The 26,378-nt window shown below is 46.4% G+C and overlaps 1 protein-coding gene across 1 annotated transcript in view; it reads right to left on the minus strand.

Annotated features, from left to right (window-relative positions):
• Positions 1-5,487: 5,487 nt before the first annotated feature.
• LOC138558200 (RNA-binding protein 25-like) overlaps positions 5,488-26,378 on the minus strand; it is a 195,180-nt gene continuing 174,289 nt past the window's right edge. Inside the window, exons 4-5 of the mRNA XM_069642667.1 lie at positions 21,299-21,405; positions 5,488-5,541 (exon numbers count right to left, since the gene is read on the minus strand). Coding sequence (XP_069498768.1) covers positions 5,488-5,541; positions 21,299-21,405 — 161 coding nt within the window. The remainder of the gene's footprint in view (positions 5,542-21,298; positions 21,406-26,378) is intronic.

Raw genomic sequence — 26,378 nt, forward strand, 5'->3', positions numbered from 1 at the left:
AGATTGGGGGGGAAGAGATGCATACTTCACCTGGGTGAGATTGGGGGGGAGGTGCATACTTCACCTGGGTGAGATTGGGGGGAAGAGATGCATACTTCACTTGGTTGAGATTGGGGGGGGTGAAGAGATGCATACTTCACCTGGGTGGTAGTAGTTGAGAGACTGAGCAATGCCCATACTGTAATACATTGTGCCCCAAAGCAGCCCAGACTGAATCTGACACCTGAAACCGATATGCAAGACGTAAGATGAACAACGACGACAACAAGCCAGTATTGCAACCATACCATATCCATCAACATGTACACTGCACATCATCAGATGTACCCTCTGCAACACAATGCAGCAGCATGCTGTCAGTATGCCCAATGCAAATGACCACTGAACAGCATCACACCGGACATGCGTACATGAGTGCGTACAAAGGGATCACACAAAGCCAATATACAGAATGTCACTGGCACACCACCACAGAAGTGCAGCATGCCAGCATGAGGACATCAAGCGTGGAATGGCAGATCATTAAGAGTCTGGTTCCTTAGGTGACCGGATCAAAGCATACGATTAACTACACATCACCTAGATCATGGCAACAACTGCATGAACACTAGCAAGGAATAGGACACACGTGCATCAACTAGACGATGCTACGCACACCTGTGGATCATGTGACTTCACACATTGCGGTTACTTTGAATATCTCTGTTCATGCAGGGATATGTGGATGTGAGCAACAAATCACTGCAGGCTTGTGTGTGATAGGTACAGGTTCCATTTGATGAAATCACTTCCACATAACCAATGTTGCACCCATGCAGGTGATGCTGGCTATCCCTTGAAGAGGTGGCTCCTAACCCCTGTCCGGAACCCGCAGAACAGACACAAAGAGGACTACAATCGTGCACATACCCGTACCCGTGTGGTGATCGAGCAGACCTTTGGCCTTTTGAAGGCACGGTTTCGCTGCCTCAACAGGTCGGGTGGGGCACTCCTGTACGGGCATGAGAAGGTGGCCAAGATCATCATGGCATGTGTCATGCTGCACAACATGTGCATCAGACGGAATGTGCCTCTGCCCCCTGACATTGAACTGCAACCGCCTGGTGAGGCTGAGGAGGAGGAAGAAGATGGGGTTGCACGTCAGGCAGATGGTGATGCACAGAAGGGACATGCTGTGCACCAGAATCTGATAGACCAATATTTCTAATACACATGGATGCGGAGGGTGCAATGGATGTGGGACTCAGGGCACTGGGTATTGGGGGGAAATGGACACTGTGCACTGTCCACCAATAAAGCACACATACACAATAACCAATGTCCAGTCATGTGTTTGTTCTTGACACAATGGGTGTATTAACCATAAGGTAATAGAAAGTTCATAAACCCTCCACCCCAAATACCCTCTCCCTCTTCCCCCTCCCCCAAAACTCCCCCAAACACCCTCGCCCCCTCCCCCTCCCCCTCCCCCCACAACTCCCCAAACACCCTCTCCCCCTCCCCCACAACTCCCCCACACATGGTGTGCACTTCAGTGCAGCATTAGTCCGCAAGAGTCACCAATAACAGGCTGCTTCTACTTCCCATGTCCTCTACCAGCATTGGGTGGCTGCATGTCTGGCCGCCGCAAGGTCCGCGCTGGTCTGCCTGGAGCTGGCAGAGAAGGAGATGCCTGGTTTCTCCAGTCCCTGTGCAGGACGCTGGCTCTCAATGGCATCCGCGATGCGGCTGAGGACCTGCCTCACACCTGCCAACTCATCACAGATGCGTATGGTACTCGCTTCTATTGTGAATTTAATGGCTGTAGCGTATTCACGGCACTCCTCCCTCACCAGCGCACCTTCGCTCACTTGTTGGCCAACCAGCACAGTGAGCTCCTCCTGCCGCTGTTGGATGAGGCTGATTCCTTGGTCTATGTCCCCGACACCGGTGGATGTTGACGCAGCGTGCGTCATCAGGTGAACTCCCCTGGGGCTCCATCTCCCTGGCAATGACTCACCACCAGACAGCTCATGGCTGCTGGCATTGGATGTGGGGTGTGGGGTGAGGTGGGTTGACAGCTGCAGGCTGGGTGTGCCCTGTCCTACGGGTGTTTGGCATTGTCCCTCTTCATCCGACAGGGGTGCTGTGGCAGCTGCTTCTCCAACTGAACTGTTGGCAGCGGACAGTAATCCTTCTGCCACTGGCTCCTGTGTGGTGGTAGTGGCTGGTGTGGGTGCTATTGTGGTTTCAGTGCCCCTTTCACGCCTTGGTGACGTAGCATCCTGAGCGGCTTTGGGCTTCTGCGGCAGTCCTGGTTTGCCAGAGCCCCTTGATGTGGTGGGCCTGTTGCCTCCTTCCATGCCCCTGGCCATCTTCATTGGTGTTGTGGCCTGCCCCGCGGAGTCCTGATCCTCACTGTCAGATTGTGAGTCTTTGGGGGACCAAGAGAGGGACAGCATCGGTGATGGTTCTACGTGCATCATGCATATATTGCTATTGTTGCAGTTCTCTACATTTGAGGCTATTTGGACTTTGAGTTGTGACATACAGGTTGCTTGCCACATAGGTGGGTCATGCAGGCATATGTCTGGGTGACACATGTATGAGGTGCTGCATGCATGGGAATGTGATGGTGTTGTGGACAACCTATAGGCAGGGTTGTGTACATGAGTGTGTGATGCTCCATGCATTGCCTCCTTTCTCTGTCACATTTGGGGGACATCGTCATGCTTTGCATTACAGTGGTTTGTGTGGACACTCACCTCCAACAGCCGATGACGGCGCGCCACTCTCCATTCCCCCACTTCCTCAATTGTCTCGATGCCAATTGTGCTGGCACATGTCTCCTCCCAGTGTGTCATCTTGAACGGGGAGCCTCCTCCGCCACCTGTTCCCCTGCCCTGGCTCCGATTGGCTGCAAGAATTATCCTGACACGGAGGCGCAGGTCATCCCAGCGCTTGCGCACGTCCTTTACAGTATGGGGGGTGGTGCCCACCGCACTGACTTTGCGTGCCACCTCCTCCCAGATCTCCTTCTTTCTTATCTGGGCGGCACGCCGCATGTCTTGAACAAACACGACGTCTGCATTTTCAGCAAGTGTGTCGGCAAGCATATTTAGCTCCTCCACTGAGAAACGGACCTTGCACTGGCGTGCAGCACCTTTCTTCAGGGCCTTGGGTATTCTGATGGAGTGTTAGGTGAAGTTGGGGCTGATGTTGTGCTGATGCAGGTCCTGGGTGCTGAGGATGGCAATGGATTGTGTTTTTAAAGATGGCCGCCATGCTCTTTCCCGTTCCTGTGCGATGACGCTACTTCCGGTTCTGCTTATTTACAGTCACCGCTATTAGCGGTCTCCGCTATTAGCAGTGACTGCTAATAGCTGTCACCGCTAATGCCGGGTCCATTAATGGCGGTAGTGCTATCAGCGCATTCCTTGATGCCGCTAAGGGCCATTTTTGGGTCTTTAGCGGCATGGCAGTAATGTCCTTACCGGCATGGCGCAATGCTTGTGCCCGCGAACTTGTAATGGCCCGCTATTAGCGGGCTCTTACCAACACAGACACAGTGATTGCTCCATGCCGGTAAGGAAAGTTACTTACCTCCAACCTCGTAATGAGGCCAATTCACATTAAAAAATTCACATTAAAATAACATCTGCGAATACCATACAACCACATTGTATGCCACTGCTTCGTTAAGCGCTCATGTGATACTCCGTTTATATATATTTTATCCCCGCCCAGTTGGGAACTGTTTTTTCAATGAATTTCTAGTGCCCATCAAACACATGCGACTTAACTGCTTAATTTTCAAAAGCGGGTTATTCACTGATTCTATAGTTCATAATGTTTTACATACGCATTGCTCAGTCCCCGCTACGATCCTTATCTGTGTCAGCGGTTGTGTCAGTCGCAACAAGTCTATAATGGGTTTTGGGCTAAACACAAAGCATATTTTACAAAGTGAATTATCTGCAAAGCTTTTTCCAAACACTTGTGAGAATCCTGCTGTGGATCATTAATTTTATGTTCGTAGCACCACCTGTAAAAGTGTTTTTTTTAAACACGCCCCGTTATGATGGCCGTAATCCCCTGGGTGGCACGAAAATCAGCAGGAAGAGGGGTCTGCTTGTCATGTCAATCTTCATTAGCACAATATAATCCTTGCACAGATTGATATCCGCTGGGTTTTCAATTTGTTTTGAATAACAAACGCATTGAATAGCGGCATTGTCTTTAAGGCTGCCATTCTCCAGCAGCGATAGATAGGCCTTAAACAGGCTACTTTCAAAAGACCCTGGGGTTTCAAACCAGCTGGAACAGCAAGCACAATAAATATGAATAGTCAAGGCCAAAATCTGGTTCGCCCCAGCCCCGCACACTTGGCCCTGTTTTTCATCCAGGTTCTGGGGGCCAGAAGCGGTCTCCGTTGTCATCGCTGCATCTGCCGACATCACCGTAGCTTTGCAGTCCTCATGTTCAGGGTTTGCATCGACTGCAAATGATTGCTCCAAAACAGCCTCGTCATTGTCCCAAAACTCTTCGGGTTCAAAGCCAGGCATTAGATTCTGAGCATCCTCCAGCCCTTCGTACACCATCAAATCCACTGGACTTCCTGGGGGTGTTCACCCCTCGCCATAGCTATATCTGTTCATAATAACTGCTTTCCGAAAAAGTGATGTGTTTTCCAGCCCATCGCAGAGTGATATATATCCTGGTTGTCCGACCCTACCGGGGTCAACATCGCAGTTTTAAGCCAGCCCTTTCAATCAAATTTTAAATAAACATTATATAAAGTTTAGATAAAGGTATTATTTTGATATCGAGAAATTTTGATATCAAAAAATGAATTGGGATATAAAAATGACTGATAATAATTTGATATCAAAAAGGATATCAGAAAAATATCCGATATAAAAAAAAATCTGCTAGAAGTGTTGTCAAATTATATCAAATCCATATAAAATCATGTTGGCGATCCCCCTAGAATTATATTCAAACTCTCTAAAACTCCTATCAAGTCTAAATTAAATAAATGTCACCCAATCTGACTAGCTTTATATTCCACCTTTATCAAACTCTCACACATGCAGCACCACCAACTCCTGCGTCATCGCTGTCATCGCTGTGTCACCAAACCCTAACGCTCGCCGTCTAACTCCTCACAACTCACTTTGCTCTCCGCCAAGCAACAGCGCACACACGCTCTCCCATATTAAAAACATTTTGATATAAACTTTATATCAAACCGTATCAAAGTGCAGAAACATTTTATATAGCCGTTTACATAAAATGTATATCAAATCGAAAATCAAACATTAATTGATATCAAATTCCACATCAGAAAAAAAAACATATCAAAAGGGGGCAGGAATAAGGACAACCAGGGGGCGTTCCCACCTGTCAAAACTTTTACATTGGAAAAAAGGGACCCCCTAAAACTACTGTCTTCTTCTCACCCCCAGATCTGTATTTTGCACTCAATGTGGAAGTTTGGTATAGCCTCTACGTGGCACATAGAACTTCATCTGGATCAAGTATAACTTCTGTCCTAGATTTCTGTATGAACAAATAAGCATGTAACTTTCAAGTTAGTTTTTCAAATGCACATGAAAAACAAATGTCAACTATGTTCTGTATATTCCACACACCAAATTAACATGGGTGCCTCAATGAAAAGTATCAAAGTTTACCATCTACTAAGCAAACACAGGCATCCAAATAAGTAAGTCTGAGTTACTCATGAATTATTCATAGTGCACCTTTTGCGAATGGGACTCCTGCTGAGTCCTTTGGCATCCTTGGACCACTTTCCCCTGGTCTCTGTGCTCTGGCAAGGAATAGGTTAACAATTGGAAGGAGGAGCCTTCCTGCTTAAGAAGCGTTTGGAGGAGCAGAGCGAGCTAAGTCATGCTGAGTCCTTTGGCGTCCTTCGGCAGCGTGTGCGAGTGTCCCTGCACAACTGCTGAATTCATCCTGTTTGTTTGTTCATCTCTAGTTCTGGCCGAGGCGTTGGGGGAACACATTGGCAGACAGTCTGACGCAGACTGCAGATGCAGGTAATGTGCTCCATTGTGTTGACTGAGACTTGAAGGCGAGGATGATGGGAGTCAGACTAAGGCAACTCCCTTGGCGTTGGGTGTGCCCTGCCCTCATTTGGTCCTGTTTGTTCTTCTTGGCCAGTCTAATGTTAACGCGGGTATTAACATTGGTACTTTAGCCTGTGATACCCTGCGGCCTCCCTACCGTGGGACTGTGGATCTTGTCCCAATCTGTTTTACTTTGCCTGAGTTTACTTTGGAAACTTATCTCCCGAACCCTCTTGGAGGATCGCTGATGAGGAAATACAAACGGGAATGCTGCTAAAAACTGCCAATTTGATATTGACACTGATACTGTGACTGTGAATGCTCTTTTCACATTCCCTTTTAAAGTTGCTATTTCATAGCAAACTTGTATCACCCGTCTGACACAGCGTCTCTGTCTGTGTGCCTGTGTCTTGTGTTCCATACTGCTTTTTATTTTTCTTATCCTTTGTGGACTCTTTGTTGACTGTTGATTGCTGTTGCCATACAATCATACAATTGTACTTTTGTATTAACCATGCTTTAACCATGAAGCATGTTTAAACATCGTATTCAATGTATCTATTTTGCTGGCTCAAATGTTGGGTTATATGTGAGTTCTTGCTTTATAATATCTCACATCTTAGGTTTAGCTGCATTTAGTTATTGTTTAGGACTATTTGAGTGTGCTCTAGAGTTTTTCACTACTGACCTGCTTGTAAACGAGGGCTGCGAGGCTCTCCTCTCCCTCTTTCTCCTTGTGTGTCGGTTTATCTCCCTTTAAGGGGACTGCGAGACATAACTCTCCCCCGTGTCTAGGAGTGCCTTTCACCCAGGCAGTGTGCAATATTAAGCACACTTGCCTGATTTTTTGCTGTTAGTAGGGCTGCAAGGATAGGGTTGCTCTCCTCTTCCCATCTTGTGGGACAATCGCAGGCAGTTTGTCTACTGTCTGCCTGCGGGTCATGTATTTTATTTGAGCTTTGGGCATAACGTATGCATGGTGCAACCTTTTGCTTTTAGAATACTGTATGCATTGTTGCATTTATTTTTATTTTTAAAACATTGGTGCTAATATATCGTTTTACTTGTTTGCTGTGTCTTAATGTATTTTAAGATAGTCGGCCTGTGTCCTTAGCTAAAACCCTGTACCCTGCTCCTTGGCTGCTCGGCTGTGGTGCTCTCTACTGTGCAGGCATGGCTTTTGGTGCCTCCTGAACCACCACTTTCATTTTTTCCTTTCCTGACTATTCCTCTAGCAGTCTTTTAAGGGTCCCTGTGTGGGCTGGCGAAGGTGATCTACCTTAAGGATGGTAAAGCACAAATTAAGAGAGGAGGAAACTATGGCCACTAGCGCCAAACAAATCAAAGCATATAAGAACCCCTAAGACAATCACGAAGCCAGCCACCAGGGCCCTTAAACCTAGACAAAACGTGAGCCAACTTTTGTTGGACTCCTATCTAAAAACCATGGCCGTGAACTTGGCTGACAGAATACAAGTGACAGAAAAAGCCATCTGGGAAGTCGCCTCCTCAATAGGGGTTACTAATGTAATGGCAGGTGGGGAAATGGGAGAAATTATTTCTGTCCCCAGCATCCCGTGTATCCTGAGCCCCCAAGGGATTGTCATGGGAGGACCTCGGGGGTGCCGTCGGTAAATAAGGATATTGAAACATTTGGCACCCCCGGGGAAAGAGCAATATCACTGGTCATCCCTAGGCTGGTTGAGGAGACCCTAGATGATCTGGGGCCTACATCACTATCCAGGCATGACTCCAAAGCATCAACTACAAAAGATGACGACAAACCTTGGTTGGAGAAGTTATTAGACAATACATTGAAACCCCTTTTTTCATTACTGGATGCAATCAGGGGGCCTCTAATGGGGTGCCCTCTCCCGGATGTTCAATGTCAAACCAAACAAAAGGTCACATATGCCCTGTTGCAAACCTTTAAAAAAGGGGTTATGGAAACCTTTATGATAATGGATGACTCAATTAGAAATCTAAAAATGAAACTCAATGCCATCAATCAAAATAGCACCGGCAGTGGACTGCATCTAGAGCAAACCGCCACCAGGGCAAGTAGTCAGATGGGGCAGGGGGAAAGCTGGGGTATAGCCACTAGTCATATCCCTCCGTGGCCCACTCCCACAGCTGTATTAACAAGTTGCACTGGCATAGGGCTGTCTATGGAGGGGGAAAATCCTCCTCTGCATGTCCAGTCTAGAAATACGTCCAGTGGGTGGGAAGGCAGGGCTAGCACACTACTTAATCTTCCCCTGCAGACGGCCCCCTTAGTAGGTGTGGTAATGGGGGTCCAGAGCCTACCTGTGTGGGTGCATTAGAAACAACCTCATCATTGATTAATAAAGCTACACACTGGATTCATTCAAATATAATTGGCCCTAGTATAAACCCAAAATCAGTGCTAATGGCTAGAAGAGAGGCTGGGTGGGCCCTACCATGAAGTTAATTAAGGGTGACTGTATTGTGGTGTCGTTCTCCAACCCCATATTAGTCAGCCACATGGTGACCTCTAACCTAACAAGGGGTCTAAGGGCTAATGACTCAAAACTAGATAGCAGTTTGGTGGGGCTGGATTATTTTTATCCCCAAGGGAGGGTGGCGGTAGACTTGCCGGAGGGTCGAGGGGAATGACTTTCACAGGAGGATTTGTATCGGGGTAGTGTTGTTCTATATGCAGCCACCACCGTAGAACACGTGCCTTCATGGGTCACTGTGGGGATAAATGGCTGTGACCGAGCTGAACCAATTGGTAACTGTGTTGTACAGAAACGATTTGAGCTACTTATGTCAATGGATGCCCAGGACTGACAGAAGGGAGAGCAGTGATTGCTCTTGGGGGTGGGGGGAGTGGAGACTGCCACAGAGCTCGAACAGGAGGGAGCACCGTGCTCACCCTTGGGGGAGGAGGGAATTCAGGCAATACACCAGGGCTCAAAAAATGGGGTGGATAAGGAAATCAAATTTGTCTCCTGGATCATAGGTGGCTCCAGGAGCAAATTGCAGTTGGAGAGAATGTGGAATTTTTGAAACGCCACAAGATCATACTACTGCAAGAAAGTTGGGAGTTGGAGCTGCCCCGTTTGGATGGCTATGCTTCTTATGGCATCCCCGCCAAAAAGAACAGGAGAGGGCGGAGTTCTGGTGGCTTGGCAGTGATGGTCAAGGCCTCCTTACCTTGTAGGGTGGAGGTGGTTGAGACCTTGTTGGAATTTCTACAACTCCCCGGGCACCGAAGGGTTTGATTTTTTTAATTTCTACAATAGTCCAAACAAGGTAGAGGGGGCTTGGGGGGGTTGGTTTACATTAAAGGAATTTGTAGATATGTATATGGTTGACCCAATGAACCTCAAGGAAAGACTTATTTGTGGTGGGGACATTAAAGTAAAAATGGGTTGTGGTCTTTCTAAGGACCTCTATGAACCCATTGAGGAACAAATGTCCAGGGTTCTTGAACTGGAAATGGAGGATAAAAGGGTCTGTACCAGGGGCCTCCAGTTGAGCACCTGGCTTATCGAGTGGGGCTTGCGATCAGTGAATGGGTGCATTAATTAAGATATCCCCAGCAAACGCACTTTCTACAATCATTTGGGCTTTTCCACCATAGACTATTTTTGTCTTACGTTGGACCTCTGGAAACTCAATGAGAGTTTTGAAGTCGCTCTAGTGGGGAACAGTGATCATTACCCATTGGTGTTAACTGTTAAGAACTGATGTGGAGGCATGCACTTCTAGCTTTTAGTGTCAAGTAGACAGTGATGTGGCATCACGAAGAAGCATCAAATGGGGGAAAGTTTTGGGTTCTGGCTTGCATTTGGAAATATTAGCCACCCAATGAGCTGCCCTAATGGGGATCATGGATGAATCAAACAGCCAATGGGTAGTGGTGGGCCTCTTCATGGATATCTTGCAGGCACTCACGGGGTGTTTCTCAGTGGTCCCTAAACAACTAAGAAGTGAAGGAAAGCAGGGCTGGTTTGATCAAAAATGCAGGTTGGCAAAATCGTCCCTTTTGGAGGCCCTAAAGCGTCCTGCGGTGGACAGATGCAGCATTGCTCAGGCGCATACTGACTATGGCAGGACGATTGAGCAAAGGAAACTGGAGCTGGAGGTCATGGCCTAGGAGGAATTTCTAGAGGTCATCAGGGTAAAGGATGCAAAGGGCGTCTGGGAATTTGTATCAAGGGGGTCTTGCGATAAGGGAACTTAACGCCCACACGGAACCCATTTGGGGGCTGCAGATTGGGTCTCTTATTTTGGAACCTTGTATGACGATGGCTGAGTTAGAGAGGAAAAGCAGTGCGCTGGAGTGGCTCTATGCTTTTCTTTGGAGGAGGTGACCAAAGCAATTGGGGCACAGTCTTGAAATTGAGCACCAGGCCTGGATGCCATACCTGCTGACCTCTTCATGAGTCAAATTGATTTATAGGCCCAGCTGCTGACTGCAGCATTTAATGCTTGCTTAAGCTCAGGCCATTATCCATTGTGGAAGACGGCAACCATTTTTCCAATTTTCAAAAAGAGGGATATAACCAAACCTTTCTCGTATCGCCCCATTTCTCTGTTGGATACACTGTTTAAAATGTTTGTCCGGGTGCTGTTGGGCCACATAGTGTGTTGGCTTACTGAGAGGGACGTCTTAACGGATATACAATTTTGTTTCCACCCTGGTTTGAGCTCCATGGAGCAGGTGCTCAACCTGTACCTATTGGTATTGAACTTTGTCTTCTGTAAGGGTGAGGTAGTCTAGCTTGCATTCATGGATTTAAGCACAGCTTTTGATAAAGTGAATCGTGCAAAGCTGTGGGCCATGCTTGAGTCCATGGGTTGTCCTGTGGATATTCTGAAAGTGTTGCGGGAGATCCACTCGAACACCAAAGCCAATGTTCGGTTTCGACCGGGTGGAGGTGCATCGAGTGGTTTGACATCATACTGGGTGTACGTCAGGGTTGTGTATTGGCCCCCATACTCTTCACTCTGTACAACAATGGGCTGTTGCAGGTTTTGTTGAACACTGCTGTGGACTTTCTGCAAGTGGGGGGCAGGCCATTCCCGGTCCTTAGTGGACGCTTATGCCTCCTTCATGACCAGCCTAGGTCTTAAAATCAATTTTGTAAATTCAGCGGTCATGAGTTGTAGTGGAGTCAGGAAGTCTATCAAGATGCGCCCCATCACCTTTAAGGGGATGTGATCCCGAGGGTGACAGAGTATGATTATGTGTGTCAGATACTCTGAGTCTCTAATAAGTAAGGCACATGTCATAAAACAGTCCCTGAAAATGTGCCAATGCCTGGGGTGTCTCTCTCGTTTTTCCACTAAATGGAAAGGTCAACACTTGGAATCGGCACTCAAAGTGTATACCATGCAAGTCAAGGCAGCCTCTCTATATGGAGCAGCTCTCTGGGGGGTATCAAAAGCCTGGTGACATGCAGGCCCAGGAAAATGGTTACTTCAAAAGGTTATTGGGACTCCCGGGTTCTTCTTCTTGCGCCTCGGGCACAGAGAATTGGAGATGCCTTTTTGGAGGACAATTGGGCAGCTGCCCCAAGCATGTTATGGCTAAGAATTTGGAGCAACACCAATGCCTCAATGTGCCACTTTATCACTATGCTTACTCTGTACTCTACACCATCACTCAATTAAAGTGCAGCTACACCCCTCAATCAATTTGGCCTAGCTGCTCATATACAAACACTACCCAACGATCCCCTCTTCTAGAACAATCCACACTCTTAAGCGTCAACCACAAACACAATAATCAAATTAGGAACTATAAAGTTTATTCATTGGTTGCGATGTTCATATCTCAATTCTCCCAGCAACACTTGGGTAACGGATATTCTTAGACATTGGCACATTACATTGCCTAATATGGTGTTTTATATCTAGTTGTGGTCAGGCATAAGCACATTCTATTTTCGTATACACAGTGTACTCTATCAATGATTTCCAAAACATAGGTACATTGTACTGCTTTATATGTGTTTTTTAAATCTAGGTTTTGTCATACAAGTGCATTACAATGGAAGGTGATAAAATTAAGTACATTGTACTGATCAATATGGCATTTTCTAATGCTCTAGATAGTGTTTCCAATTTGCGTATTCAGACTTAAGTGGACTGCACTTAAACACTTGTGTATAGGCGCGTGATAAATGCCATATCATATCTATCTATATTGTGTGTTCTATCTAGGTGTGTCACACATAGACGCATTGCACCGCTCAATATTGTGTTTTCACACTAGATGTTCTCACATGGAAGTGGATTGCACTGCTCTATGTAGAGTTTTCTGTCCAGGTGACACATGGGCGCATTGCACTACTCTAAATTTTGTTTTCTTCTTGGGTTTTCTTAGACGTGGACCCATTTCACTGCCCTATATTTGTATCTCTTTAATGCTTGCTTAAGCTCAGGCCATTATCCATTGTGGAAGACGGCAACCATTTTTCCAATTTTCAAAAAGAGGGATATAACCAAACCTTTCTCGTATCGCCCCATTTCTCTGTTGGATACACTGTTTAAAATGTTTGTCCGGGTGCTGTTGGGCCACATAGTGTGTTGGCTTACTGAGAGGGACGTCTTAACGGATATACAATTTTGTTTCCACCCTGGTTTGAGCTCCATGGAGCAGGTGCTCAACCTGTACATATTGGTATTGAACTTTGTCTTCTGTAAGGGTGAGGTAGTCTAGCTTGCATTCATGGATTTAAGCACAGCTTTTGATAAAGTGAATCGTGCAAAGCTGTGGGCCATGCTTGAGTCCATGGGTTGTCCTGTGGATATTCTGAAAGTGTTGCGGGAGATCCACTCGAACACCAAAGCCAATGTTCGGTTTCGACCGGGTGGAGGTGCATCGAGTGGTTTGACATCATACTGGGTGTACGTCAGGGTTGTGTATTGGCCCCCATACTCTTCACTCTGTACAACAATGGGCTGTTGCAGGTTTTGTTGAACACTGCTGTGGACTTTCTGCAAGTGGGGGGCAGGCCATTCCCGGTCCTTAGTGGACGCTTATGCCTCCTTCATGACCAGCCTAGGTCTTAAAATCAATTTTGTAAATTCAGCGGTCATGAGTTGTAGTGGAGTCAGGAAGTCTATCAAGATGCGCCCCATCACCTTTAAGGGGATGTGATCCCGAGGGTGACAGAGTATGATTATGTGTGTCAGATACTCTGAGTCTCTAATAAGTAAGGCACATGTCATAAAACAGTCCCTGAAAATGTGCCAATGCCTGGGGTGTCTCTCTCGTTTTTCCACTAAATGGAAAGGTCAACACTTGGAATCGGCACTCAAAGTGTATACCATGCAAGTCAAGGCAGCCTCTCTATATGGAGCAGCTCTCTGGGGGGTATCAAAAGCCTGGTGACATGCAGGCCCAGGAAAATGGTTACTTCAAAAGGTTATTGGGACTCCCGGGTTCTTCTTCTTGCGCCTCGGGCACAGAGAATTGGAGATGCCTTTTTGGAGGACAATTGGGCAGCTGCCCCAAGCATGTTATGGCTAAGAATTTGGAGCAACACCAATGCCTCAATGTGCCACTTTATCACTATGCTTACTCTGTACTCTACACCATCACTCAATTAAAGTGCAGCTACACCCCTCAATCAATTTGGCCTAGCTGCTCATATACAAACACTACCCAACGATCCCCTCTTCTAGAACAATCCACACTCTTAAGCGTCAACCACAAACACAATAATCAAATTAGGAACTATAAAGTTTATTCATTGGTTGCGATGTTCATATCTCAATTCTCCCAGCAACACTTGGGTAACGGATATTCTTAGACATTGGCACATTACATTGCCTAATATGGTGTTTTATATCTAGTTGTGGTCAGGCATAAGCACATTCTATTTTCGTATACACAGTGTACTCTATCAATGATTTCCAAAACATAGGTACATTGTACTGCTTTATATGTGTTTTTTAAATCTAGGTTTTGTCATACAAGTGCATTACAATGGAAGGTGATAAAATTAAGTACATTGTACTGATCAATATGGCATTTTCTAATGCTCTAGATAGTGTTTCCAATTTGCGTATTCAGACTTAAGTGGACTGCACTTAAACACTTGTGTATAGGCGCGTGATAAATGCCATATCATATCTATCTATATTGTGTGTTCTATCTAGGTGTGTCACACATAGACGCATTGCACCGCTCAATATTGTGTTTTCACACTAGATGTTCTCACATGGAAGTGGATTGCACTGCTCTATGTAGAGTTTTCTGTCCAGGTGACACATGGGCGCATTGCACTACTCTAAATTTTGTTTTCTTCTTGGGTTTTCTTAGACGTGGACCCATTTCACTGCCCTATATTTGTATCTCTTTGTTGGTGTTTTTTATTTTTATTTATTTGTTGTTGTCTTACAGCCTTTTTATCAAAGTTCGGAACAAATCGTTATACAGTAGCGGTACAAAAACAAATGAAACAGATTTAAATGTTAGATAAGTACACAAAATAGACACTGTCAAACCAATATAAGCATATGCAAGTAGGAAGGCTAAGGACAGAATTTGTTTTTGCTTCAGTAGTATTTTAAACTAAGTTAATATAGTGGTTAGAAAAACATGAAGAGGCAAAGCATTCATTAATTTAGCATCTAAGAGGTGAAATAAACTGAAGCGGGAAGTTGCACAAGGAGGACCCTGAACATGAAGAAGACACAAAGAAACAGAGTGTATTGAGCGAGAAGGTTGATGCAAGGCAATGAGATCTGCTAAGTAAGTAGGGACAAGCCTGTGAATACATAAGGTGCGATTTTCAAATATAATTGAAACTAAATAAAATCGTTACAATTGAATGTTATGTTATTTGGCATTTATATAGCACTCTATATATCATGGTATGACCTCATAGCACAGGTAGATTGAACGCCCTTCGAGGACCGTAGTCCCGGTCAGTTGAAAGAGTAGGGTGAAGATGGGTGCTTGGGTGCACCAGTTAAGTGTGCAGCTAATGTAATTGCCTGATGAAAGCTGCATCCTAGCATTAGATGTGGTGGTACTGGTATAAGTGCAATGTGTGCAGTCTGGCCAAAGGAGACCAAGACTGGGTTCTGGCTGCTTTAGGCCTGCGGGACTATGTGTGCAGCTAGGCCGGTTTTTCGTGGGGTATAGCTGTGTTCTATTAGAATGATGAGGTGTTTTTTGGGTAGTGTTTGTATATGAGCAGCTAGGCCGAATTGATTGAGGTGTAGAGTACAGAGTAAGTAAGCATAGTGATATATGATATGATGGTTCATCTACATAGCGCCTGCACAGAATGCGCTTCAAAAGCGCTGAAGACAAGGGAAAATGCAAAAACTCTCCCACAGGCCATGAAAAGGAATGCAAAGACTAGCCACTGCACTCTGTCTAGCGACACCCAGTGCAAGTGACAGTGAGGAAACGGTACAATAGGACCAGAGGGTCTGGACGCACAGAAACAGCATGGGAACTAGAGGGGGCACAGAGAGACATCAAAGTGAACCAGAGGGCTTGGGGGTACAGGGCAACAGCATGGGGACCAGAGGGCACAGAGAGACATCACAGGAACCAGAGGGGCTGGGTTTACACAGCAACATTAAGGGGACCAGAAGGGTGTGGACACAAAGTGACAATACGGGAAACAAGAGGAGTACAGGGCATGCAGCGATATCTTAGGGGACCAGGGGGAAGGGGCACTCAGTGACATCGCAGGGAAGTAAGAGGGCTGGGGGCATATAGCGACATCATGGGGATCAGGGGGTTGGTTTGTGCAGTGACGACATGGGGAACCAGAGGGTCTGGGCACCCAGTGACATCACAGGTTATGGGGCAGGGGCATACAGAGACATTACGGAAAACCAGAGGGTCTGGAGGGCACACAGAGAGATCACAAGGATGAAGTATACATTGAAGGAGAAGAGGAACATATCTAGCAGCCCAAAATACAAAGAACAACAATAATTCAAATGAAATAGTAGCACAGTGTTTCTGTAATACAAGTGGGTAGCAACACACAATACCATATTATATGTCTGAGTGTTGTTGCACTTTGGTGCAGATACTGCTCCATTATATAGTTTATATCTAGATGCTCTTGGATATAAAGGCATTACGTTGATCCCTATTGTGTTTTATAATTAGGTATTCTCAGAAATAAGCCCTGTTAGAGATCTTTTTGTGCTATATTTTTAGTATTTCATGGTATTTTTGTGGTATAGTGGTATTTTTGATATAGTGGTGAGCCTAACTTCAGAATACCACCTGATAATTGTTATTTTGCCGGACTCACTGGCAGTAATCAAACAATGGATTTAGTACACTATAAACAATTAACTCATCCCCTCCTGTGGTATTTTATCTACAATAACACCTTATGCCCTTGTGGCTTGCATCCCAGAATACATTTACCATGCAATTGAAAGACGAAACAGTCATTCAGAGCCTCTCAGAGAAGACAATTTACAGTGATTAACTTTATTTGATTTCTTTTTACTGCACATTCTACATCTCTCTGCATGCCAGCCCAATAAAGCAGAGTACAAAATAAGTACACTGAGGCTAGTAACCTTTTCAAATTGTTATTCCTTATCAGAAGCTAGAAATATGCAAGTTACACAGAATGACATGTACATCCACATTGTAATTCAAACATAAGCAAAGTCGTTCCTGCAATGGGTTTCAAAACATTCTATTTGCAATAATTCCCAGAGTTCTGCAAACATTGGCCTTGCACTTTGCAACAAAAATTGGCATAGCACAGCTTCTGCCAATCTGAGTTTTATTGCAGCAAAACGTGAGATAAAAAATATGAACACAGTTTTACATACTCATTTAAAATGCCATGGTGCAGCACCAAAAAATGAAATGACATACCTACGCTACCTAGTATCAAGCATTCACTTATCTGCACTCTCCTCAAGTTGGCTGAACTTACTGCAGAAATCTTTAATTATGTGTGTGTCTTGAACTGTTTGCAACCCACTCTTGTTGTCGGACAGAAGAACTCTTATCTGGTCCACTACCTTTTCACCTGGAACGTACCCTCTTTAGACAGCTGCCAGCCTTTCTGCTCCCGAAGTCAGTCAGAGAGTGAGTGAATGACCCAGCACTTTCTGCTGCAAGCTCTGTTATAAAACCTCATGCGTCATTCAAACCACCTCCCCTTGACAAACCAGCCCATTAGATAGCATGTGATTTCCTTTGTGCCATTGAACGAGATTCAAGCTGCAGCGCTGCAGGAAAATGTTACATTCATCCGGTGCTATTTCCTCCTTCTCTATAAATGATCAATGGAGCCAGTTTAAATAAATCAACTCGCATCTATACCCTGTCACATATTCACTGCAAAACAAATCTAATTCTATATTTTCCATATAAATGTTAGCCTTTCACATCTCAAATGACTTTACATTTTATGAAATGGGCCACTTTATTTCAATTCACCAATGTTTTGCACTCATAAGCAATGGACTACATTGCATTGAATATTAGTAAGGGAATAGGCTATTGGGTCCTAGGATATTACTAGGATGTATATGTTAATAATCTATTTCATTGCATTTAGTTCACAACTCTGGTGTGGTGCAAATGATGAAAACCGGTTGTGCAGGGTCAAATTCAAATTAGCTAGCATGTGCTTTATGCATTTGAATACGGACATCTACTAGGCACAGCTTGAGCCTCCCACATGAGTCTAGCACCCTTGGTCCTAGTTAAAATTCAAACCTTTACTAACATGTGGATGATGAAATGTGGAGCTACCCTTGTTGAAATTCAGAATAGGGAAACGCATGTCCCTATTACATTTCCTTATAGCCCACATCATTGCTCTTAATTGTGTTTTCTACCTGGATGTTCTCACACTTGAGCACATTGCACTGCTCCATATGCCATGTTCTCAATCTAGGTGCTTCTCAATAAATATGCAAAATGCACTACTCTGTTATCTGATCTCAGCCTATATATTCCTTCAAACATGACCTCAAACCAGAAACCTACAAAGCTGAACCCTCTCTCAAAAAGTTCCTCATCACTGGGACCAATGAGAAAGCAAAGAACATCAAACTAACTTTTCTAAAAAACAATATGCAAAGAACATAACCTACTAACAATCTCCTGTTTCATCCACACTCACTCAACACATGCTCACAAATTCGCTAACACAAATGGCTTTAGAAACTCCTCAACCCACACCAGTATAGTCACAACTCTACATCTCTCCAATCAACTTAAAAACCTGTACCACTGGCTAAAACACCCACATCCTCCACAGACTCTCCAGGTCTCTGATCTGAAAACAAAATCGCCTCTGGGGTACAAATCACAATCCTCAAAGAAAACACACCCACACAGATGCCAGTTGTACTAGGTTCTACATGCAACAACGTTAAAGCAAAACACATGTCTTTTCCCCATACCTCCTAACCACTCCCTCCCTCCATTTTGTTTCAGATGCATGTGAGCACCCGGAAACCATGAAAATGGCAGCGTGCTTGGAACAAATGCCAATAATACAGCATAACATAGCATAGACTTTTGTCAATAACAAGCAAGACACTCAGTCCTGCAGCTCATTTTGTACAAAAAATCATAAAAATAAATAATAAAGGCAATGAACGGTGGCAGTGCAGCCTCTCTCTCGCTCTCTCTCTCTCTTGATCTCTCTCGCTCTCTTGTTCTCTCTTTCTCTTGTGCTCACTCTTTCATGCTTGCTCACTCTCTCTCTTGCTCGCTCTTCCTCACTCACGTTCTCGCTCACTCTCTCTCTTGTGCTCTTGCTCACATTCCCTCTCTCACTTGTGCTTGCTCTCTCGCTTGCTCTCTCTCTCTCTCTCTCGTTCTCACTCTCTCTCTCTCTATCTCACTATCTCACTCTCTCTATCTCGGTCTCACTCACAATATCTCTCACATTCGCACTCTTGCACTCTTGCTCGCTCCCTCTCACTCTCTCTTTCTCTATCTCGCTCTTTCGCATTCTCACTTGCTCTCTCTCTCTTGTGATCTTGCTCAGACTCTCACTCTCTCTTGCTCTCTCTCGCTTTCTCACTGTCTTGTTCTCTTGCTTGCTCTCTTGCTATCTCTCGCTCTCTCTCTTGCTCTCTCTCACTCTCTCTCGTGCTCCTGCTCTATATTCACGCTCTCTCATTCTTTCTCGCTCGCTCTATCTCGTGCTCTCTCGCTCTCTCACACGCTCATGCTCTCTTGCTCTCTCTCATTCTCTCTCACTTGCTCTCATTCTATCATTCGCTCTTGGTTTCTCACTCACACTCTCTCATTGTTGCTCTCTCTCGCTCGCTCTCTCTCTCGCTCGCTTGCTCTCTGTCTCTCTATCTCACTCTCTCTCACTTGAACTCTCTCTCTGTCTCTCCATCTCACTCTCTCTCACTTGCTCTCCCTCTCGCTTTCTCACTCTCTCTCTTGCTCGCTCTCTCATTCTCTTGCTTGCTCTCTCACTATTTCTATTGTGTGCTCTCTCTCGCTATCTCTCTTTCTCTCTCATGAGGCTCTTTCTCACTCTCTCTTTCTCTCTCTCTTGCTCTCTCTCACTCATTCTTTCACAATCTCACTTGCTCGCTCACTCTAGCTCTCCCGCTCATGCTCTCTCTCTCTGTCTCTCTCACTCTCTCTCGCTTTCTCGCTCTCTCTTTTGCTCTCTCACTCTCTCTCTCACCCTCTCTCTTGCTTGCTTGCCCTCTATCTTGCTCTCTCTGTCTCTCACTCTTTCTCTCTCTCTCATGTGCTCTCTTACGCTCTCTCTTTCTCTCTCTCTCTCTCACTCTTTCTCACTATTGCTTGCTTGCACTCTCTTGCTCTCTCGCTCTCTCATGCTCTCTCTCTCGCTCTCTCTTGCTCGCTCTCACTCTTTCTCTCACTCGCTCTCTCTCTATCTCTCTTGCTCGCGCATGCTCTCTCGCTCGTGCTTCCGCTCTCACTCAAGCTTGCTCTCTCGTTTGCAATCTCGCCCTCGCTTGAAATCTTGCTCTCTCACTCTCTCTCTCACTTGTGCTTGCTCTTTTGTACTCTCTTGCTCTGTCTCTCGCTCTCTCGCTTTCTTTCATGCACTCGCTCATTCTCACTTGCTCTCTCATTCTCTCCCTCTCACTCTTGTACACTTTCACTCTCTCATTCTCTTGTGCTCTTGCTCGCTCTCTCTCACTTGCTCTCTTGCTCTCTCTCGTGCTTGCTCGCTCTCTCACTATCTTGCTCTCTCGCTCTCTCTCGCTCACTTTCTCTCCCGCTCCCTCTCTTGCTCTCTCTCTTTCTTTTGCTCTGTCGCTTGCTCTCTGTTGTTCTCTTCCACTCTCGCTCTCTTTCTTGCTTGTTGTCTCTCACTCTCTCTTGCTTGCTAGCCCTTGCTTGCTCTCTCTCGTTCGCTCTCTCCCACTTGCTCTCTCGCTCTCTCTTGCTTGCTCTCCTGCTTGCTCACCCTCCTCTTGCTTGCTCTCTCGTTCCCTTACTCGCTCTCCCTCTCGCTCGCTCTCACGCTTGCTCCTGCTCTTGTTCACTCGCTTGCTCTCTCTCTCACACACTGATACTTTCGCGCTCTCTTGCTTGCTCTCCATCTCTCTCGCACACTGTTGCTTTTTTGCTCTCTCACTTGCTCTCTATCTCTCTCGCTTGCTCTCTTGCTCTCTCACTCTCTCTCTCTCTCTCTCTTGCTTGCTCTCTCACTCTGTGTCTCTCTCTCACTAGCTTGCTCTCTCACTCTCTCGCACTTGCTCTCACTCTCTCTCACACTCGCTTTCTTGCTCTCTCGTTTGCTGTCTCTCACTCTCGCTCACGCTCTCGCACACTCATGCTCTTGCTCGCTCTCGCTTGCTCTCTCTCAAACTCTCTATCACTCACTCTCCGTCTCTCACTCACACTCTCTCTCATGATCACTTTCTCACGCTGTCTCTCTCTCTCTCCCTCTCTGTAGCTTGCTCTCTCCTTCTCTCGCTTGCTCTCTTGCTCTCTCTCACTCTCTCTCTTGCTTGCTCTCTCACTCTCGGTGCGTCTCTCTCTCGCTAGCTCTCTCTCTCCTACTCTCTCTCACTTTGTCTTACTCTCTCACTTGCTTGCTCTCTTGTTCTCTCGCTCTCCCTCTCTCACTCTCTCATGCTCTCTCTCTCTCTCTCTCACTAGCTCTCTCTCGCTTGCTTTCTCACTGTCTTGCTCTCTCTCGCTCTCTCTCGCTCTCACTCTCTCCCACTCATTCGCTCTTGCTCTCTCTATTTCTCTCTCGCTTTCTCATGCTCTCTCTCACTCTCTCTCTTTCTCTCTCGCTCTCGTTCTCCCTCTCGCACTCTCTCTTGTGATCACTCTCATTCTCGCTTGCTCTCTCGTGCTTGTTCTCTCTCGTGCTCTCTTGCTCTCTCGCTCTCACTCACTTTCATGCTCTCGCTCTTTCTCACTTGCTCTCTTGCTCATGTTCTCTCTCGCCATCTTTCTCACTCTCACTCTCTTGCTAATGTTCACTCTCTTGCCATCTCTGTCGCTCTCGCTCTCTTGCTTGCTCTCGCTCACTCTCTCGCTTGCTCTCACTCTCTGGCTCTCTCTCGCTCTCTCTCACTCTTACTCATGTTCACTCTCTCGCTCTTTCACATCTCTCTCTCTCTTGCTCTCTCACTCGCTTTCATTCCCGCTTCTCTCACTCTAATTTTTCTCACCCGCTCTCTCTCTCTTTCACTCTCTTGCGCTCTTGCTCTCTCTCACTCACACTCTCTCTCATTCTCGCTTGCTCTCTTGTGCTCTCTCCTCTCTCGCTTGCTCTCTCATGCTTTCGCGCTCTCACTTTCTCAGCTCCCTCTCCCTTTCTTGCTCTCTCAATCGCACTCTCTCTCGTGCTCGCTCTCGGTTGCTCACTCACGCTCTCTCTCATGCTCAATCTCGCTTGCTCTCCTTCACTTGTTATCTCACACTCTCTCGCCCTCTTGCTCTCTCGTCCTCTCTCACTCACTCTCTCTCTCTCTCTCTCTCTTGCTCGCTCTAGCTCTCTTGGCTCGCTCTCCTGCACTCTCTCTCCCGCTCTCGCTATCTCTCCCTCTCTCAATCGCACTCGCTCTCGTGCTTGATCTCAGTCACTCATTTGCACCCTCTCTCTTGCTCGATCTTGCTCACACTATCTCACGCTCACTCTCGCTCTCTCTCGCTTTCTCACGCTCTTGCTCTTTAACAAAACAACCCATTAAATAGCACGTGATTTCCTTTGGGCCTTTGACAGAGATTCAAACTACAGCGCAGAAGAGAAAAATGGTACATTTATCCAGCGCTGTTTCCTCCTTTTTCATAAATGTACAATGGAGGCAGTTTGAAGAAATCAACTGGCATCTCAATCCTGTCACGTATTCACTGCAGAACAAATCTAATTCTACATTTCCAGTTGGCTTTGCACAGTTCAAATATCTTTACATTTTATGAAATGGGCAACTTTGTCCCTATGCAACAATATTTTCCACTCATAGCAATGACCTAAATTGCATTGAATATTAGTAGGGGACTATGTTATTGGGTCCTGGAATGTTAGTAGAATTAGTATGTTATTTTTTTTACTTTCATTGCATTTAGTCCATTGCTGTGGTGTGGTGCAAATGATAAAACCTGTTGTGCAGGGTCAAATTCAAATTGGCTAGCTTGTGCATTTTGCGTAATAATCTATTAGACACAGCTTGAGGCTCACACATGAGTCTCACACCCTTGGCCCTACTTAAAAGTCAGACCTTCGCTAAACTGTGGATGATGAAATGCAGAGCTACCTTGTTGAAATTTAGAATAGGGAAAAGTATTTCCCTATACTTCTCTACACTCCATTGTTTATTTATGAAAAGGAGGAAACAGCGCCAGATGAATTAAAAAATGTTCTCTTCAGCACTGCAGTTTGAATTTCGGTCAAAAGCACAAAGGAAATCACGTGCTATTTAATGGGCTGATTTGTCAAGGGGAGGATCTCTTTCAATGAGATCAGTTTGAGAAAAAGGCTGAAAGCAAAGTGGGCTGGATGATTCCCTCACTGGTGAAGGTAGCAGAAGGACTGGCAGAGAGTCTCTCTCTCGCTCTCTCTTGTGCGCGCTTTTGCATGCCCACTCTCACTCTCTCGCTCTCAAGCTCTCTCATTCGCACTCTTTCTTGCGCTTGCTCACTCTCGCTTTTACTCGCTCTCTCGCTTGTTTTCTTTCTTTCTTGCTCTTGCTCATTCTCTTTCTTGTGATTGCTCCCTCTCTCGCTCACTCTCCTTTGCGCGCTCTCTCACTCTCTTGTGTTCATGATCTCTTTCGCTCGTGTTCTCTCGCTCTCTCTCTCTCTTGCTCTCTCTCTCGCTCACTCTCACTCTCTTGTTCTCTTGCTTGCTCTCGCTATTTCTCTCTTGTGTTCTCTCGCTCTATTTCTCTCACTCCCTCTCACTTTCTCTCTCGCTTTTGCTCTCTCGCACGTTCTCATTCTCTCACTCTCTCTTTCGCTCTTTCTTGTTCTCTTGCTTGCTCTCTCGCTATTTCTCTCTTCTGGGCACTTTCATTCTCTCTTTCTCTTATATGCTCTCTCTCGCTTTTTCTCTCTAACTTTTGCTCTCTCGCTCTCCTGATTTCTCTCCCTCTCTTGCTCTCTCTATCTTCCTCTCTCGCTCGCTCTCTCCCTCTCCCTCTCTGCCTCTACCCTCTCTCCCTCCCTCTATCTCTCACTCTCCCTCTCTCATGCTCGCTCTTTCACTATCTCATGTGCTCTCTCTTGCTCGCTCTCTTTCTCTCACATTCTCTCGCTCTCTGTCTCACTCACACTTTCTCTCATGCAAGCTCTCTAGCTCTCTCGCACTTGCTCTCTCTCGCTCTTGGTCTCTCACTCGCACTCCCTCTCATGCATGATATCTCAAGCTCTCTTGCTCTCTTGCGTTCTCTCTCTTGCACTCTCATGCTCACTCTCTCATGTGCTTGCTCTTGCTCTCATTCTCTCGCTCTCACTCTCTTGCTCTCCTCTCATGCTCTCTCTCACTTGTACTTGTTCTCTCTCTCTCACTCTCTCGCTCTCACTCTTTCTCTCACTCACGCTCTCTCACTCTTGCTCGCTCGCACCTGCTCTCTTGCTTGTGCTTGCTCTCTCATGCTCTCTTGCTCTCTCTCTCTCACTCGTGCTCTCTCGCGCTCTCACTCACTCTCGTTCGCTCATGCTCTCGCTCTATCGCGTGCTCTCTCTCTTTCTCTCACTTGCTCTTTCTCTTGCACTCTCTTTCACTCTCACTATCCCGCTTGCTCTCTCTGGCTCTCTCTCTTGCTTGCTCTCTCCTCTCTCTCGCTTGTTCTCTTGCTCACTCACTCTTGCTCTCTCTCTCTCTCTTTCTCTTGTGTGCTCTCTTTCCCTCTTGTTCTCTTGCTTGCTCTCTCTCATGTGCTCTCACTCGCGATTGCTCTCTTGTTATCTCACTCTCTCTTTCTCGCTCACTCACTCTCTCTCGCTCTCACCCATGCTTGCTCTCTTGCTCTCGCTTGCTCTCACTCTTGCTTGCATTCTCTCCTTCTCTCTCGCTGACGCTCGGGCTCGCTCGCTCTCTCGCTCACTCTTTCTCACTTGCTCATGTTTTCTCTCTCGCTTTCTTGCCTTCTCTCTCTCTCTCTCTCTCTCTTGCTCTCTCGCTCACTCTCACTCTTGCATGCGTTCACTCTTGCTCACTCTCTCTCACTATCTTGCGCTCTCTCACTCATGCTTGTTCTCTCTCACTCGCTCTCTTGCTCTCTTGTGCTCTCTCGTGCTTGTTCTCTCTTGCTTGCTCTCTCGTCCTCTCTCTCGCTCGCTCGCTCTCTTATTTGCTCTCTCATGCTCTTGCTCGCTCATTCTCTCAGCTCTCTCTCTTGTGCTCTCTCTCCCTCTCTCCCTTTCTCGCTCTCTCAATCGCACTCTCTCTCGTGCTCGCTCTCACTCTATCATTCGCTCTTGGTCTCTCACACTCTCTCTCGTGATCGCTCTCTTTTGCTCACTTGCACTCTCTCTCTCTCGCTCACTCTCTTGCTTGCTTGCTCTCTCTGGCTCTCTATCGCTCTCTTGCTTGCTCCATTGCTCTCTCTCTTGCTCTCTGTCTCTCCCCCTCTCTCGCTTGCCCTCACTATCTCTCGTGTGCTCTCTTTCTCTCACTCTCTTGCTTTTGCTCTCTCACTCGCTCTACAGGTCACTCGTGCTCGCTCTCGCTCTCCCTCTCCCCCTCTCTCGTCCTCTCCCTCTCTCTCTTGCTCTCTTCTCTCGCTCGCTCACTCACTTGCTCTCTCTCTCACTCGCTCACTTGCACTCTCTCGTTCTCACTTGCTCTCTTGTGGTTGCTCTCTCTTGCGCTCTCTTGCTCACCCTCTCAGCTCACTCTCTCTCCCTCTCCCTCTCCTTCTCCCTCTCTTTCAATATCACTCTGTCTCATGCTCACTCTCTCACTTGCGCTTGCTCTCTTGCTCTCGCTTGCTCTCTCTCACTCTCACTCTCTCTCTCTCTCTGGCTCTCTCTCTCTCTTACTCATACTGTCTCTCGCACTCTTGCTTGCGCTCACCTTTCTCGCTCTCTCTATCTCTCTTGCTCTCTCGCTCACTCGCTCTCATTCTCGCTCGTTCTCTCACTTTTTCTTGCTTGCTCTCTTGCTCATGTTCTCTCTCTCTCACCATCTCTCTCTCTCTCGCTCTCTTGCTAACGTTCACTCTCATGCCATCTCTCGCTCTCTTGCTCATGTTCACTCTCTAGCTCTTTCACATCTTTCTCTCTCTCATTCTCACACTTGCTTTCTCCCTCGCTCTCTCTCACTCTATCGTGCTCTATTGTGCTCTCTCTCTCTCGGTCTCTCACTTGCACTCTCTCATTCATGTTTACTCTCTCTTGCGCACTCTCGTCTGCTCTCTTGCTTGCTTGCTCTCAGACTCTCACACTCTCACTCGCTCAGCTCTCTCTCTTGCGCTCTCTCTCCCTTTCTTGCTCTCTCAATTGCACTTTCTCTTGTACTCACTCTCGGTCTTGGCTGCTCGCTCACGCTCTCTCTCGTGCTCACTCTCACTCGCTCTCTTTCACTTGCTCTCTTGCACTTTCATCCTCTCTCTCTCTTGCTTACGTTCACTCTCTCACCATCTCTCTCGCTCGCTCACTCCTGCTTGCGTTCACTCTTGCTCACTCTGTCACTATCTTGAGCTCTCTCACTCATGCTTGTTCTCTCTCACTCACTCTCTTGCTTTCTTGTGCCCTCTCGCGCTTGCTCTCTCTTGCTTGCTCTCTCTTCCTCTCTCTCGCTCGCTCTCTTATTTGCTCTCTCATTCTCTTGCTCGCTCATTCTCTCGGGTTGCTTCTTGCGCTCTCTCACCCTCTCTCCCTTTCTCGTTCTCTCAATCGCACTC

Source organism: Ambystoma mexicanum, chromosome 1p, assembly GCF_040938575.1.
Source record: "Ambystoma mexicanum isolate Mex_15411 chromosome 1p, UKY_AmexF1_1, whole genome shotgun sequence".
In the NCBI taxonomy this organism is placed as follows: Eukaryota; Metazoa; Chordata; class Amphibia; order Caudata; family Ambystomatidae; genus Ambystoma; species Ambystoma mexicanum.